Genomic DNA, 17,681 nt, shown 5'->3' on the forward strand with positions numbered 1-17,681 from the left:
ATCACAATTTAGTTGATCTGGTAATTTTTTAATCATTTGAAAGCAATGTGGTTTCTACTTTAATAGTTGCAGATTGGCTTCTTAAGTATGTTCTATTGGAGCATTGTATGAATTGCCTTAGAAAAAGTCAATAGCTCCCCAATCCTGATGTGAAAATATGCATGTCATGCTGCATTCACTGTTCCAGTAAACTTGAACAAGTAAGCTAAAGTATGCAAATTGAACGTAATGTTCTACATTAGTAAGAGCATAAACAAAACAAAGTAAGAATCCAAACAATGAAATAGTTCCACTGAGGATTAGAGTGGTGAAAAGGCAGCACTAAATAGGAGAAAATGTGCTAACAGAATGTCTGCATAATATCGTGTATATCCATTGTAAAGTTATATTCCGGAGAATGGGAATTCAATTTTTAATGAGCAGCAGCAAATAGATCACAGAGGAAAATCTGCCCTCAGCTGAAGTCTTTATGCAACCATTTATTTCGCTAATATGGACAGTAGCTGTGCTGGGATGCACCTTTGTGACTCACTTTAGCTGCTAGGGGAAGCTGGGTAATTCAGTCATAATGAACTATTTATTCTCTTCCATTTTACAGCGGTATTGATTTTTTCCTTCTCCTGTCACACAGTGGGGAAGAAAAAGGCAGAAGAACATGTTTTGGGAGCCTTGTTGACTTTTACTAGAGAAGTGACCAGAATAGCACATAGGGTACCAATTAGAACAAGTTCTGATCATTTAATTCATGCGGCTGCTATTCCTTCGGGCCGTGAACTGAAGCAGAGAGTTGTACCTAACTAAGAGCCAGGACAGACAAAATCAATAACCCAATAGTGAGATAAATAACAATAACAAAACTTATAGAAGTTTTATCGAACTCCGTTTTGTATAGCCTTCAAAAACATTTATCTTTTTGTTTTTCTTTTCCCGTAGGTTCTTCCAGAAGTCAATGAGCCAAGAACAAATGCTGGGGTATGTATTTTATTAATACTGAAATTTAGTCTTACTTTGAAAAGTTTGTTTGAGTGCTATATTAATACTTTGCCATTTTAATGATGTATCTGCTGCATTTTAGTTTGTAGTATATTAAATGAGTTTTATTTGATCATTCAGCTCTGTAAAGTACAGTTGATTGATACTGGAAGAATCATATGTATGATATGGATTGTACGCATAGGTGCTAAATTCAAAAGCACCTCCACTATCTGTGTTGCTCTGAGCTTAGATATATCTTGTTGTGGACTGTTTTTCTGGCAGGTGAGGGGTTAGGCAAGGTGATGTTAAAGTAGATGCAAACCCAATCATTAAAATCATAATAATATGTTAATGTAACTTCAAAAGTATTTTGTTGCTTTTTAAAATCTGCAGCTTTCAGCATATTTTTAATAAATAGTACCTGTCCTTTGTATCTACCGCCCTGTCCGCTCCTGCCAGGAAGCTGTCATCTACCCTTGGCCAATCATAAGAGGCTGAGGCATTCACCACATTGCAGCTGCACATATACAAGAGGTGTGGTAGGGTGGGGGGAATACCACGGCCACTTATGATTGACCAAGGACAGTGACAGCTTCCTGGTGGGATTACTCAGGTGGGATCAGACTAGGATCTGAACAAACGAGGATCTGACCTCATTCCTAATTGGCTTGTGATTGAGCCTACAGTTGGCCGTTTTCACACATTATGCAGCTGTGGTCCACTGTCCATTGGGAAACTTGTCCTGAAAAATCCCATGCAGCCAGCCCTGGAGTGTGCGAAGACAGGAAGAGCCTATAAAAATTAGCATTACTGGGAATACAGCAAAAGGTAAAAACACGTTATAAACAAATATTTTATTGAAAAATTTGTAAATGTTTGATGCCCATTGCTTTAGTAAACTAAAAGTCATTTGGTTATGGTTTGCATCTACTTTAATGGGACTACTAAGTGAAATTGCATTCTAGACACTGCAGGCAATGACCCTGCCAATGTACTGAGAAGTAATCACTTTATTAAGTGCTTTTATAATGGACCATTCAGGTCATTACACACATGAGAGTAGTGTTACCGCTTGCACCAGCTGTTCCACAGTTTTCCAGGGTATCCGGAAGCAAGGTATACCAACTGCAAATGCTTAAGAGCCAATTCAAAACTACTAATCAGCAGATAAAAGTCACAACTTACATCCTCAGTTTCACTTTCATAGTCTAGTTTGTGTTTGAGTTCTTCTTTACTTTTGTTTACTGCCTTGTTTGATGTACATTTATAATCCACTGTCTTGCTCTTTCAGTTAGTAAAATAAAGGTGTGTGTTTCAACTTGAAGTTTCCCTTACTCTTGTGAATTAAAAATATAGATTAAATGGGAACCAGTCTTATCACAATACTTATTATATCCATTGTAACATCCTGTTTTACACTTTAGAATCTCAGGGGTCCTTGGGAACAGAGGGTGGTCACAGCTGTGACCTAAGCAATACCCTTTCCAATACCCTACATCTAGTAATGCTTTTTACATGGAGTTATGAACCAAGGTTCACTTGAACTGCTAAATTTTTTGTAAGTTTACATAGCTCTATTGATGCAATGAGGGTTCTCATCTATTCAAATATTCATCGCTTTTTAGGTATACCACCAAGAACCTAATCTAGCGTTGTTCTCATTTATGCTTGTTAAAGTGAACCTGTGATAACATACAGTAAGTATAGAAGCTGCAATCTCCAAGGGTGGTGTCTTTTGGCTTTATTATCTAGTACACCGCTGACTTGAAACTAGAATGTAACCAATAGAGTCTAGAAAGCCTGCACTCTCATCTTAGACACCAGTCTTAAAAGCTGTGCCTATTAATACCAGCTGGCAATGGCAGCTCCCATACTTTCCTTATCCTAACATGATCTCCTTTAATCCTCATTGATATCTGAACAAAGCAGGAGCATTGCATTTTTCGCACCTTTTTTTTTTTGTACGGTTTTAGCACATTTTATGGAACAACACCATTCACTTGAATTGGGTGCCCTCCACTCCAAAAATGCACCAAGTAGCTCCTGTACCCTTTTTTCTGGAGCCGACTTTGACGTGTTTTATTACTCCCACGATTCTACTATTCCCAGATGTGATCGGGCCTAAAAATTGTGTAAAATATACAATGTTTCTGGTCAGAATGAAAAAAAAGTAAAACAAAATTCAAACAAAACATTTCTATACCATTCCTCTGTATTTCAAATAATTAACCCCAAAATACAGTAAATAAAGATACCCACATAATAACAATTTAGCAGTTTTTTTTAACACTCACCAATTGTTTCCAGTATTCAAAACCTTACAAATAAGAACAAGCCACTAGTTACAGCACAGAATCATTCCTAAAAGAAAATCTTATAAAATAAATTTCAATCTAATTCAGACCCTTGAATGCAGTTACTATGTGCAGCAAGTCTCCCAATGTAGTAACATCTTCTCAGGTTCATATTTTATTGTAAGCTGAGTGTAATTGTCTTAAAGGGCTAATAGACAGATCAAAAACATAACCATATCGTGATACTTGACATGTGATGGTGAATGTATTAAGAGTTTGGAAGCTACAGAAAAAGCTTTGACGGTTGTAAACCTAAACCACCATTTTTGTACCTTATAAGGTTTGGAATTGATTCCCAAATTAGATGATATAGAAAACTGTTCAAAAGAGCTTCCAGAATAGCTATTATTGTTTTGTTTGGTTCCTGATCACATAACTGCATAGATCTCTTTGGGGCAGAACAGTACGGGCAGTGGGAAGGACCAGTCTGCCCTGAGAAATATGGCAATGACAGGAGAAGCTGCTCTCATTCACTCTTACCTGCCCTGTCAGGCTCCCAGCTGCCTACATTACTATCGGCACCACCTGAAAGGGCAGGTAAGAATGTTTAATTGACAGCTGCCCCTCCTGTCAAACCTATTCAGAGAAGGGCAGACTGGTCACACCCACCACCCAGACTGTTCAGATCTGAATAGAACAAAGGTAGAGTAAGCTGTAGACATGTTGTTTGGAGCATGAGGTGGCAATGTTGCACAGGGCAAATGACCCTACAGATTGTTGCCATCACTAATAACAAGAATAGATCACTGGTAGGATCAATATTTTTATCCAAATCCAATTTATTTGAAAAAGGCAAAACATTATATAGAAATGTATTACAAAGAAAAAAAAATAAAGGGAAAAAATATATATCTATACAGTGGGGATCGAAAGTTTGGGCACCCCAGCTAAAAATTTGTATTAATGTGCATAAAGAAGCCAAGGAAAGATGGAAAAATCTCCAAATGGCATCAAATTACAGATTAGACATTCTTATAATATGTCAACAAAAGTTAGATTTTATTTCCATCATTTACACTTTCAAAATAACAGAAAACAAAAAAATGGCGTCTGCAAAAGTTTGGGCACCCTGCAGAGTTAATATCTTGTACTGCCCCCTTTGGCAAGTATCACAGCTTGTAAACGCTTTTTGTAGCCAGCCAAGAGTCTTTCAATTCTTGTTTGAGGTATCTTTGCCCATTCTTCCTTACAAAAGTCTTCCAGTTCTTTGAGATTTCTGGGCTGTCTGTCACGCACTGCTCTTTTAAGGTCTATCCATAGATTTTCAATTATGCTGAGGTCAGGAGATTGTGAAGGCCATGGCAAAACCTTCAGTTTACGCCTCTTGATGTAATCCCCCGTGGATTTCGAGGTGTGTTTAGGATCATTATCCATTTGTAGAAGCCATCCTCTCTTTAACTTCAGCTTTTTCACAGATGGCATCAAGTTACCATCCAAAATTTGCTGATATTTTATTGAATCCATTTTTCCTTCTACTCGTGAGATGTTCCCTGTGCCACTGGCTGCAACACAACCCCAAAGCATGATTAATCCAACCCCATGCTTAACAGTTGGACAGAGGTTCTTTTCATTAAATTCTGTGCCCCTTCTTCTCCAAACGTACCTTTGCTCATTCCGGCCAAAAAGTTCAATTTTAACCTCATCGGTCCACAGAACTTATTTCCAAAATGCATCAGGCTTGTCTATATGTTCATTTGTAAAGTTCAAACGATGATTTTTGTGGTGAAGACGTAGAAGAGGTTTTCTTCTGATGACTCTTCCATGAAGACCATATTTGTACAAGTATCTCTTTATAGTGGAATAGTGTACCACAACTCCAGTGTCTGCCAGATCTTTCTGGAGGGATCGTGCAGTCAAACGTGGGTTTTGAATTGTTTTTCTCACAATCCTGCGAGCTGTTCTGTCTGATATTTTTCTTGGTCTTCCAGATCTTGCTTTAACTTCCACTGTTCCTGATGACTGCCATTTCTTAATTACATTCCGAACAGAGGATATTGACATCTGAAAACGCTTTGCTATCTTCTTATAGCCTTCTCCAGCTTTGTGAGCGTCAACTATTTTCAGTTTCAGTTTTCTAGACAACTGCTTAGAAGAACCCATGGTGCTGATTGTTGGGGCAAGGTCAGATGAGTCTGGGCATTTAAAACCTTTGAGATTGACATCACCTGGTCTTCCCAGACGATGATTGAGAACAATCCATGACACTGGCAGGTCTCAGCTTGGCAAAGAGGGCAGTGCATGCTATAAATTCTGCAGGGTGCCCAAACTTTTGCAGACGCCATTTTTTTGTTTTCTGTTATTTTGAAAGTGTAAATGATGGAAATAAAATCTAACTTTTGTTGACATATTATAGGAATGTCTAATCTGTAATTTGATGCCTTTTGGAGATTTTTCTATCTTTCCTTGGCTTTTTTATGCACATTAATACAAATTTTTAGCTGGGGTGCCCAAACTTTCGATCCCCACTGTATATAGTGCTCAACATAAATGAGTACACCCCTTTTGAAAAGTTAGATTTTAATCAATATCTCAATGAACACAAGAACAATTTCCCAAATTTTTACAAAACTGAGCTTTACAGAACATTTGTTTTGCTCATTACATGAACATAATGTTATTAATATAATGTAGATTACAAAATGTTCAGTTTTACTCAAACTAGTTGATGCAAAAATGAATACTCCCCACAACAAAAACTGCTACATCTAGTATTTTGTATGACCTCCATGATTTGTAAGGACAGCACCGAGTCTTCTAGGCATGGAATGAACAAGTTGGTGACATTTTGCAACGTATATCTTTTTCCATTCCTAAATAACGACCTCTTTTAGAGCCTGGATGTTGGATGGAAAGTGATACTCAACGTGTCTCTTCACAATTCCCCAAAGGTGTACGATTGGGTTCAGATCAGGAGACCTACTGAATCACTTTCACCCTGTTGTTCTTCAGAACTGCAGCAGTGGCCTTAGATTTTTTGTGTTTTGGATCATTGTCATGTTGGAAAAGTGCACGAAGACCAGGGGCACAGAGTGATGGTAGCATCTTCTCTTTCAATATAGAGAAGTACATCTGTGAATTTATGATACTATCAATGAAATGCAGGCCTTCGACACCAGCAACATTCATAAAGGCCTACCGGGCATTGCCACCACCATGTTTCACTGTAGGCACAATGCATTTTTCTATGTACTCCTCACCTTTGCGACATCATACAGTTTTAAAGCCATCCATTCCAAAAACATTTATCTTGGTCTCATCACTCCAGAGTACAGAGTCCCAGTAGTCTTCTTCTTTTTCAGCACAGGCCCTGTTAAATTCTAGGTGGGCTTTTTTATGCTTGGGCTTTAGGAGAGGCTTCCTTCATGGACGACACCCATGCATGCCATTCCTCTGCAGTGTACGCCATATTGTGTTTCGGGAAACAATCACCCCAGTTTGGCTGTCTACTTCTTTAGCTAACTGCAGTGATCTTGCATGGCAATTTTCTTCAACCCTTCTCATCAGAAGACGCTCCTGTTGAGATGTTAACTTTCATGGATGGCCCAGATGTCTCTGTGAGATGGTTGCAGTTCCATCTTTGTTAAATTTTTGTATCTCTTTTGTTACAGTATTCTGACTGATAAGTAAAGCTGATCTTCTTGTAGCCTTCAACTTTCTTGTGTAATAAAAATAATTTTCTTTTCTCAGGCCTTGTGACATTTCTCTTCCATGTGTTGCCATTACTGACAGCATGGAATGGGAAGGGAATTTCTGTGTTAAGTAACACCCTTTTATAATCAACCGTCTTCTGGACACTTGTTTAATGAATTCTTGTTAATTAGGATTTTGTTGTCTAAGATTTAGCTTTGCTCCTAAGGCTTTCACTCGAGTATTTTCATTTTTGCAACATGGTCTTGAATGAATTTGTTTGGAAAAATACTTTTTGTATGTGTAAATTAACAAATTTTGTCCCAAATAGTGTCCCATAGAAAAGTTTGATTCTGAAAGGAAATTAAAGGTTTTCTGATAAATCTGCTGGGGTGTACTCATTTATGCCCAGCACTGTGTGTGTGTGCGCGTATGCATGTGTGTATGTGTGTATATATATATATATATATATATATATGTAATTTTTTTTTTTGATATGTAGTGACACTTTCAAGCAGAGCTTACCTCATTATAGCAACATTTTTTGGTCCACCTCCTCAAAAATTAAAAAAAAAGTATTAAAACGTGTACCTTTTGGGTATTTTTTGTGCTGCAAAGGAGCATTTCTTGCTTTTCAGCCTAGGCCCAATGCCTTCTAGTATTTCTAAACCACAGCAATCCTAGGAGGCAGTGTACACTTTTGCATGCACCCAATATAGCAACACTGGTGGCGTGTGCACAGATGTGCTGCGAGGTTCTGCCAGGTATTTGGGACATTTCAAGATGGCGGCGCAAAAGAGGGAACGGATAGAGCGGTAAAGTTCCTTTTTAAATAATAGAATAATGTGTTATTACAAAGTGTATTATCTTTCCCAGGAGGCAAAAAAGTTTAGGGATTCTTCTAGTATTTTGGTTTATATAGTTAGTCAGGCTGAGGAAATATCCATTGTGGTTAACAAATATCCATTAAGTTCAGTCCAAGACTGCATACGCCAATCAATCTGATCATCACTGTAACAGGTCAACAGGCAGATTTTTGTTGCTTGTGAAATAACACCAAATATATGTGACGAGAATACTCTGTGCCAGGGATGGACTGACCATTTAGAAACTCGGGCACTGCCCGAGGGCCCGGGGTCAGTAGGGGGCCCCATGAGGTGCCTTTTTTCATAGGCTTTTTTGAGTTTGGGCGAGGACACAGGGGCCCCATGATCCCCTATTGCCCGGGGGCCCCATGAGTTGTCAGTCCGCCCCTGCTCTGTGCCATAATAAACTCTGTGGAAGCCCTGAGCAGTCAAAAAATTGGGGTACCTGTGACATAAATGTACAGATTTGAGTAGCTGAAATGTGACCTGTAGCAATATGTAATCGTAAATTTAGTTCAGTCCTTGTTATTAAAGAAATATTCAGTCATTGATACTCACAGACAGATGGTCACCAATTAGCATCTAAAAAGAGACAGAGCTTCCTCAAGCTGAAAGTGATGCCTGGGTGCTAATAAGATTTTGTCGCCTATACTGTATGTAATCAGACTTTGCCATCTTCCTGAAGTTTAAAAGAGAAATGTAGACGTTTCGGCTTCATGACACCAGGGGGGCTCCGATCTGTTTAGGGAGCTCTAAAGTATATACATACATTAAGGGAGTATGGTTCATCCCTAAAAGCTAAAATATTAGTTGCAGATAGATGAAAATACTTCCTTCTGATGGGGCGCTCTGTAGGCTACATTGCATACAAAAACTATATTTGTGACCTATGTAGAATGCCAGAAAAATGCAAGAAATGATTGTGGCGCTGGAGTGCGATAGCGGAACAGTGATTGGTACTGTCGTGATTGGACTGATGCGCTGGTGCCGAAAATTCAACCCTCAACTTGGTGATTTAAGCCGGTCTTGATCCAATTGACTTTGGGCAGTTCAGCTCCCAGAACAGCCTGTGGGCGGGTACTGGAACACCCCCCAGAGTCGATTGGCCAAGGACTAATGTCCAGCCTACGTCCATAGCCCCATAAATTGAGGACCCTGACATTTGGACATTGTGATTCGTATGGAGCCAGTTCGATTGACTGACGGATTTCTGACTCTCCCTGACTTGCTCCAGTCGCAGGATAAATCTTGGTAAAGGTTTTATTTCTGTTTTTTATTCCCTTTTATTTTATAGTGAATAGTCTATGTGTGTCTTCTTGTATTTTTGTATTTCTGTAACGTTTTATATTTTGTACATATTTTATGCACTGCCCACTTCTGGGATATTAAATTTTAAAATTAATAATTGATTTCTGGGTACTTAAGCGGGCTCATATCTTTGGAGAGATTAGATTGTATTGTATTTTAGTGTCTTTACACGCTCGATCAAGTTCATTGCCTATCTGTATGCAATTGCACTGTGTGTTGGCAGATTGTATGCAGATTGTAAAGGTAACAGGTCTGCCAGATGGAGATCTGTGTGTGTGGTGTCCCAGCAGACCAGTAAAACTGTTGGGTGGTGGCAAGCTATCGTTTGTGGTGTGTCTGGTGTGGGGGTGTGTGGACAGTGGAAGAGTGACTAACACCAAGGTTCTGGCTTGTAGGATAGCTGGAGGAATTCTAGAAGGGTGTGTGATTGCTAGGCTGCTCCTCAACCCTAGTTAGTGCACCAAATTGTATGTAAGATTTGTATCCGCCAGTGTGTGGTCAGCCATCTGGATTGGAGTGGAGTCTCCCTCTGGTGGTGGCCAAGAGGTAGTGCGGGCTGTGAAAGTATATCACGGCTGGTCTTATATAAGGTTTTATTTATTCAAAGTTAAGTCCCCCTTATTCCCCCTTACTCCAAGTCACGACCGCATGTGCGCGCCTCGGTTAGCTAGTCACTGTGGGTGTGTGCATGTGGGTGAACTCGTGACAGTCTCCCTTGAAGTTTTCTGGAGGTTTCTCACACTTTAGTGGGATAACATTGAGCTACATAGTGCGCACATCAGCCGCTAGATGGAGATGACCTGCACTACCATACATTACACATACACAGGGTGCACCAAAATTTTTTGATGCGCTTTTAAGTGACAAACTATAATATGAACCTGATGTCTATGGTTTATGTACTTGAAGTTGTTATTAGGTACATTACATTACTACAGTATTTTTTTCTACAGTCTTTAATGTAATGTTTTTGTTTCTTTGAGTTGATTAGTTTTTTTTCCTATTTTTTGTAAACAATTTAAAAAAAGCTTCATTTTAATTATCTTGCAAGATCAAATCAACATTATTTTGATCAATTGTTGCATGTCCCTTACATGGCGAAGGGCCCTTAGGCAGATGCCTACTCTGTCTATATGGTAAGCCGGCACTGAGAATACTCAAATTAAAATGATATGTTATAAAAATTGTGCATTTATTTTGTAAACAATTTAAAAAAGCATAAATTTAATTATCTTACAAGATCAAATCAACATTATTTTGATCAATTGTCGTGGGACCCTTACATGGTATGGTAATCCGGCACTGAGAATACTCAAAATAAAAATATATCTGTTATAAACATTGTGCATATATTTCTGAATAAATAATTGCAGTTGTATGTAAATTCTTCAGTTTAATTCTCCACATTTATTTAAATTTACTCATAATAAAATGTGGTGAACATCCTGGAAATGTATAGCACTGACTAAATTACTTGACATTAGATGGTGGATAATGACAGGGTAGAGTAGTGGGCTGCGGATGAATGTTAATTTGCTCTCCTGACATTTAGATACATACTATTTTATGGTCGTCCAAGCAAAAAATGTATTTTAGTTCTGTCATGATATCACTTTGGAATAGATTATACACACATCAGTGTGGACTTAATTTGTCATGTAATAGAACTGTCCCATTGCTGTCTGTCAGTCTTTATTTACACCACTGTGTTAATGTGTCCTTTCCTAAATGTATCTCTAACAAGCCAGGTTTAGTTCAGCATTTCCTCATATTTAAAGCTGCAGTACTCATAAACCGATAACATAAAAGGGGTTAAAATCTGCAAATATGCCTAATTAACACTTTTACCTAATTTCTGTGCATAAGGAAGAATTGACATGCTCTCTACTGCCTGGCAACTCCACAGACTATATATAAATCTTTTCTATCCTCTACATCATGTTAATGGCACTACAGCCCACAGCGAAGTGCTGTGTCATCTGCTCAGGTAGGGTTTGTTGATGAAAGGCCGTATACAGGAACTACAATTAAAGTGCCTTTTTCATGTCCCTTGAAGAGGAATACATTTTTTCTGCAATTTTTCTAGGATTATAGTAGGGCTGCGCCATGCTTCCATTTTAGAAATAAATGAAAGCATGGTACAACCCTACTAGGTGCAGTATATAATTAAGTATATCTTAATTAATAAAACTGTCCCATGTTGGATGCCCACATTGCACTGAGAGTGCCGTAATCCTTATTTTAAAGTGTTACTAAACCCACAACAGTAAAATCAGTCTGTATATGCAGTAAAACATGCTTGTTATACTCGCTGTGGAACCTAAGGGGTTAATCCTCTGCATTGTTTAAAATGCTGTTTGATCCTGATATCTCTGATCCTCCCCTTCTTCCAGTGTCCCCCTCTTATCTCCTGATAAGGCATATCATGTGGAGACACTTAGCACGTGTAAGGGACCGCCTGGCGGTACCACTAGCACTCCACTGAATAGGCGTCCCCAGCGCACGGAGTCTAAGTCCCAGGGTGCTTGTTCACCAGGGCCCCTGATGGTGGGGATGGACTTGGAGCCCCATGAGACCAGGTCGTGGCTACTGGGTGCGTCCGTCAGTGGTAGTGGTATGCGCCAAGGGCTCCCACGGGGAAGAGTCTGATATGAGGAGGTCAGCAGACCCCACTGCAAGGGATGGATGGATGGATGAGCAAGGTCAGACGGGCCAGGTCGGTAACAGAGAGGACGGCAAGGTACAAGGCAGCGGGCATAGAATAGTCGGGTCACACGCCAGGTCAGCAACAGCAGGTCAAATCCAATAGGGGGCATTCAGGAGAGAGGTCAGGCAAAGCAAGGGTCTGGGCAGGAGAAATACAGCAAGGTCAGGTACAATCCGGGTCAGCAACTTACAATACACAGGTTCACGGATACAGGTAAGACCAGAAGGCACTCAATGACAGCTCAGGGTCGTTTAAATATCCCGCCCTGCGCTGCCATTGGTGCCCAGCGGGCGGCCGCGGCTTCTACTGCGCATGCGCGAACTCGAACGCTGCGGCCGGCCCGGACCCAGTGCTCGAGTCCCTGCACAGGGCGGCACACTGCGCCTGCGCCGGGACCATCGCGGCGGGGATCGAGGGGATCCCTGACAGCACGTGCTCCGTTTAATGTGTATTGCTAGAGAGGTATTTCTTGAGAGAGTGCATGTGATCAGCACGGGGCCAATCAGCACTGTCCAGACAGAGGTCAGGGGTTTTCCATCCTTCTAGAGCAGGGGTAGGCAAACTGCAGCTCTCCAGCTGTTGCAGGACTACAAGTTCCATCATGCCTCTGCAAGTCATAGCTGTAACTGTCTGTTTTGTAATGTTGCAATGCCTCATGGGAAATGTAGTTCCACAGCAGCTAGAGAGCCGCAGGTTGCCTACCCCTGTCCTAGAGCAAAATTAAAAATCCTCCTACAAGCTTTACCAGTGCTCTGCTGAACACTGATAAAACTTACAAGACTGCTCTAACTGATGAGAAGAAAAGGTATTTACCAGTTTATATTTACTAAAATAATTGCATTCCATGTTCTGTGTACTGGGGAGACCAGATATAGTGGATGCCGGGTCCTGGGTTTAGTAACACTTTAAGCTACATTTTTTACAGAATATACAGTTTTTTGTTGAAAATAATAGCAGTCAGACATCACTAACCTGATCAATCACTGTTTTTGGTAGAAATGATATTTCTACATGGCAAATAATTTACTAGCAGGTGTAGTACAGTAATAGAAATCCAACAGACCCAACAGTCATGACATGCATGCTGCTGATTCTGTGTAATTGAATCACTAATTGAAAGGGGCATGTTCAAAATAATAGCAGTGTGGAGTTCTATCAGTGAGGTCATTCATTCTTTGAAAAACAGGTGCAATTATTGCCCTTATTTAAGGAAGGAAGGCAGAAAACGTTGTACATGCTGTTTACAGTGCATTTCTCTCTGAAATTCTGAGGAAAATGGGTCGTTCCAGAAATTGTTCAGAAGAACAGCGTACCTTGATTAAAAAGTTGATTGGAGAGGGGAAAACATATAAAGAAGTGCAGAAAATGATAGGCTGTTCAGCTAAAATGATCGCAAATGCTTTAAAATGGCAACCAAAACCTGAAAGACGTGGAAGAAAGCGAAAAACTACCATTCAAATGGATAGAAGAATAGCCAAAATGGCAAGGACTCAGCCAACAATCAGCTCCAGGAAGATCAAAGAAGGTCTAAAGTTACCTGTGAGTACTGTTACAATTAGAAGATGCCTATGTGAAGCCAAGCTATCTGCAAGAAGCCCCCGCAAAGTCCCACTGTTGAAAAAAGACGTGCTGAAGAGGTTACAATTTGTCAAAGAGCACATTGACTGGCCTAAAGAGAAATGGCGCAACATTTTGTGGACTGATGAAAGTAAGATTGTTCTTTTTGGGTCTAGTGGCCGGAGACAGTTTGTCAGACGACCCCCAAACACTGAATTCAAGCCACAGTACACTGTGAAGACAGTGAAGCATGGTTGCGCAAGCATCATGATATGGGGATGTTTCTCATACTACGGTGTTGGGCCTATTTATCGCATACCAGGGATCATGGATCAGTTTGAATACATCAGAATACTTGAAGAGGTCATGCTGCCTTATGCTGAAGAGGAAATGCCCTTGAAATGGGTGTTCCAACAAGACAACGACCCCAAACACACCAGTAAATGTGCAACATCTTGGTTCCAGACCAACAAGATTGACGTTATGGAGTGGCCAGCCCAATCCCCGGATCTTAATCCAATAGAAAACTTGTGGGGTGACATCAAAAATGCAGTTTCTGAGGCAAAACCAAGAAATAGAGAAGAACTGTGGAATGTAGTCCAATCATCCTGGGCTGGAATACCTGTTCACAGGTGCAGAAGTTGGTTGACTCCATGCAACACAGATGTACAGCAGTTCTCAGAAACAGTGCTTATACACCTAAATATTAAGTGATTCAAAGGAAAGCAAAATCTTCAAACATTTTTCAGTTTATATAGTGAATGTTTGCGTTTGTAAAGAAGAATACAAACACTGCTATTTTTTTGAACAGTCTAATATTCACTTTTCTTCAATTTTTTTAAAGGAACAACACAAATTTGATATATTTTGATTCATGTTTTGATTTGGAATAGAATGTGTAGTGTTCCCAATGCATTTGTGTGTATGGAAATAAAAGCTATTAGAAGGATTTTGAGCTTTATTCACTTTTTTCAACACACTGCTATTATTTTGAACACAACTGTATATAATAGGACTATCCTGGCAACAAGCAGACATCTGCAATATTAGTTCTAATTAAAAAACGTATGCTTTTGTTACATAAAGCTTATAATTGCCTACATCAACAAATATTAAATTGTATAGGCCCATATACTGTACAGTGCAACATAAACACAAAAAGACAGCTTCAGACCACAACCTGCAATATTGGTCATTATTAGTCATATTCCAGTATGACAATATTGTGGATTGTGGGCTAAAGCTGTCTTTTTGTATTTATGTTGCACCGTATATGGGCATTTTTTGAATGCAATATATTTTAAGCTTTATGTAATTAAAGTATACATTTTTTTAAATTGGAACTAATATGGTAGGGTTATGTTGGGCGCTAAAATAGCCCTATTGTGTGTGTGTATATATATATATATATATATACAGTATAGTATATAGTGGTTGTAAAGGAGCTTGCATATTAAAAATGCCCAAATTGATCATTACAGTTTATAGACTTTTTTATTCCCTTTGCTATCTCAGCCTAATTTTATCTGGGCATCTGCCCAGGTATGTGTATGTGTCAGAGTCTGTTACTATGTGGTAGATCTACTAAACGTGGAGCACTGGTGTGACGGTACATGGTAGGCAATCAGCTTCTAACTTCAGCTTGTTTGATTAAAGCTTTGACAAAACCTGGAAGCTGATTGCTTTCTGTGCAGAACTGCACTGGATTTTGTGGTCCTGATGTGTGGTCTATTAGACCTCCATGTGTTGATATATATACTCAATCCATACCATCTTCTTTTTATTGGTTGCTGGATACACGTGATCCAGTTAATTGGAATCTGACTAGGGAACAAGTTTTCTGTGATTGTAACAATAGATAATTCTGCAGCATCTTCTCTTGATGTGGTTTACCAAAGATACACTTATCCATAAACAATTAATTTTTGTAGTTTAGAATCCTGTTCTGAACAGGGGCGGACTGACAACTTATGGGGCCCCCGGGCAATAGGGGATCATGGGGTCCCTGTGTCCTTGCCCAAACTCAAAAAAGCCTATGAAAAAGGTACCAGGGGCAACTCATGGGGCCCCCTACTGACCCCGGGCCCTCGGGCAGTGCCCGAGTTTCCAAATGGTAGGTTCGCCCCTGGTTCCGAACTCAAAATCAGCATTGTGAGTAGTACAGTAAATACATTCTTATTATTATTATACAGGATTTATATAGCGTCAACAGTTTGCTCAGCACTTTACACTATAACAGGAGACAATACAGCAACAATACAGTTCAATACAAGAGGGTGAGGAGGGCCCTGCTCCTTGGAGCATACACTTCAAGAGATTATAAGATATAATATACAAGATATCATTGTTTGGGGTTATATATTACCACCTCCCATCTGGCCATTGTATATAAATGGCCGGACAATAGCAGTGCAGGGTCGGGTGGCCGTTTCTAAATGGACTCCGCGCCCCCTGCTTGTGCGCGCTCCCAGGGAGCACGCAGCACTGCAATCCAGTGCCTGCTGTGTCCTCTGGACACAGTGGAACACCGATCGTCATACAGAACCTCTCTGGGAGGTCCCGATCATGTGATCACTGATTGGCCAATGAGCAAGATGTTACTTCTGACATCGTTGCTTACTACGTGTGAAATCTGTGAATGATCACAGAGGTCACATGGTACAAGGCTATTCACAACAGCCATGTACCATGTGACAAGCTGTGACCAGTCACAGCTCACACAGTAGTTCTCAATGGCTGCAAGAATGCAGCCAGAGAGGAGAAATGATTGCTTTTACAGCCTTTATGGGTGTAAAAGCAATCAGTGTAAAAAAAAATCTTCATCACCCCCCCCCCCCCCCCACAAGTAGTACAGTGTCACCATGGTGACACTGTACTGCTAGGGTGACAGTATGTAAAAAAAAATTAAAATAAAAATAATATAAAAAAAAATGAAAATGTAAAACAAATTTTTTCAAAATTATAATTTTTGGTTATAAACTATTTTTTTTTTTTTTACTAAAAAGATAACGGAATACGTTTTGGCCAAGATTTATGATTTATTTGCAAAATTTTATAAGAAAAACACTTTTTTTTCTAAATTTTTGGACTTTTTAATTTGCTTAAAAATAAAACTCCCAGTGGTGAATAAATACCACCAAAATAAAGCTTTATCTGTCTCAAAAAAATGCTAAAAAATTCATATGGGTGCAGTGTTGCATGACCGCGCAATTATCATTCAAAGTGTGATAGCACTGAAAGCTGAAAATTGGCCTGGACAGGAAGGGGGAAAAGGTGTCCTGACTTAAAGTGGTTAAGTATAGTTTCAGCTCTTCCAGCCTGTTTCCATACTCTCCTCCTGCTGCAGCTGCAACCAGCCACCACTAGAGGGAACTGAAGGGAAAGGAAGAATCAGCAAATTATTATTATTAATAAACAGTCCCTCACCTATCCTTCAGCTCCCTCTAGTGGTAGCTACGTGCAACTGCAGCAGGAAGAGAGAATGGAAACTGATATAAGGCTTGGAGTCTCTCCTGTCTGAAACTCCAATTTTTTAGCCAATTGTAGCACTTTTGTTCAAGACGTGTGACACATACAAGCAACATGACTATTTAACTGACTAGATCTTATATAACACACAGTAGTTGTCTATGAATTCTTCTTTTAGAATTTAAGTTAATTAAAAATGAAAGGTGATATGATTACATTATTTATATTTCTATGATAATACAGGATTTATGTGGTGCCAACAGAGACAGAGTTAGAATCAAATTTAATAGAAGAGGGCTAGAAGGGCCCTGCTCGTAAGAGCTTTATATTGCTTAAATGATTGTGAGGCCGGTTACATTCTGTTTATATGAAGGCTACGACTTTACATGTTCTTAGATATGCAAGTCAGGAGCACTACACTTTATCAGCTAGAAAAGCCTTAGGCATTAAGACAGCAGTGTCAGCTGGTGACATTTAGAGACGTGCCTTGTGGGTCCTGTGCATCACATATTGGAAATCTTAATTATAAGAATTAATTTTATAACCACCCGCTGAGTATGATTGCCTTCAATCTAGCCTGCAGTTAGCAGTGTTAAATGATACTTTGCATGTGTAGATCCAGTCTTGTAAGAGTAGCACTGGCAATTTATATAGCTGAAGGTGTACATAAAAGCACTCTAGCTTCATTTTATTTGCTTAACTTTGTCTAATGTAGAGACTTGACTCTTCCATACACTAGTTACTGATGTAAATGAACCCACTATGCAATGTGTGCCCAAACTATAAACCTATGACACTTATTGTGCCATATCTTTGGAT

At 39.6% G+C, this 17,681-nt stretch overlaps 1 protein-coding gene across 5 annotated transcripts in view; it reads left to right on the forward strand.

The window, feature by feature from the left end:
* Positions 1–17,681, forward strand: part of INPP4B (inositol polyphosphate-4-phosphatase type II B) — an 823,047-nt gene that overhangs the window by 393,329 nt on the left and 412,037 nt on the right. For all 5 annotated transcript variants that reach the window (XM_089693869.1, XM_089693867.1, XM_089693868.1 and 2 more), the window contains one exon: positions 934–972. In XM_089693869.1, the coding sequence (XP_089549995.1) occupies positions 934–972 (39 nt within the window). The remainder of the gene's footprint in view (positions 1–933; positions 973–17,681) is intronic.

Source organism: Staurois parvus, unplaced genomic scaffold, assembly GCF_062004578.1.
Source record: "Staurois parvus isolate SC_StPar_1 unplaced genomic scaffold, SC_StPar_1.0 ptg000639l, whole genome shotgun sequence".
Classification (NCBI taxonomy): Eukaryota; Metazoa; Chordata; class Amphibia; order Anura; family Ranidae; genus Staurois; species Staurois parvus.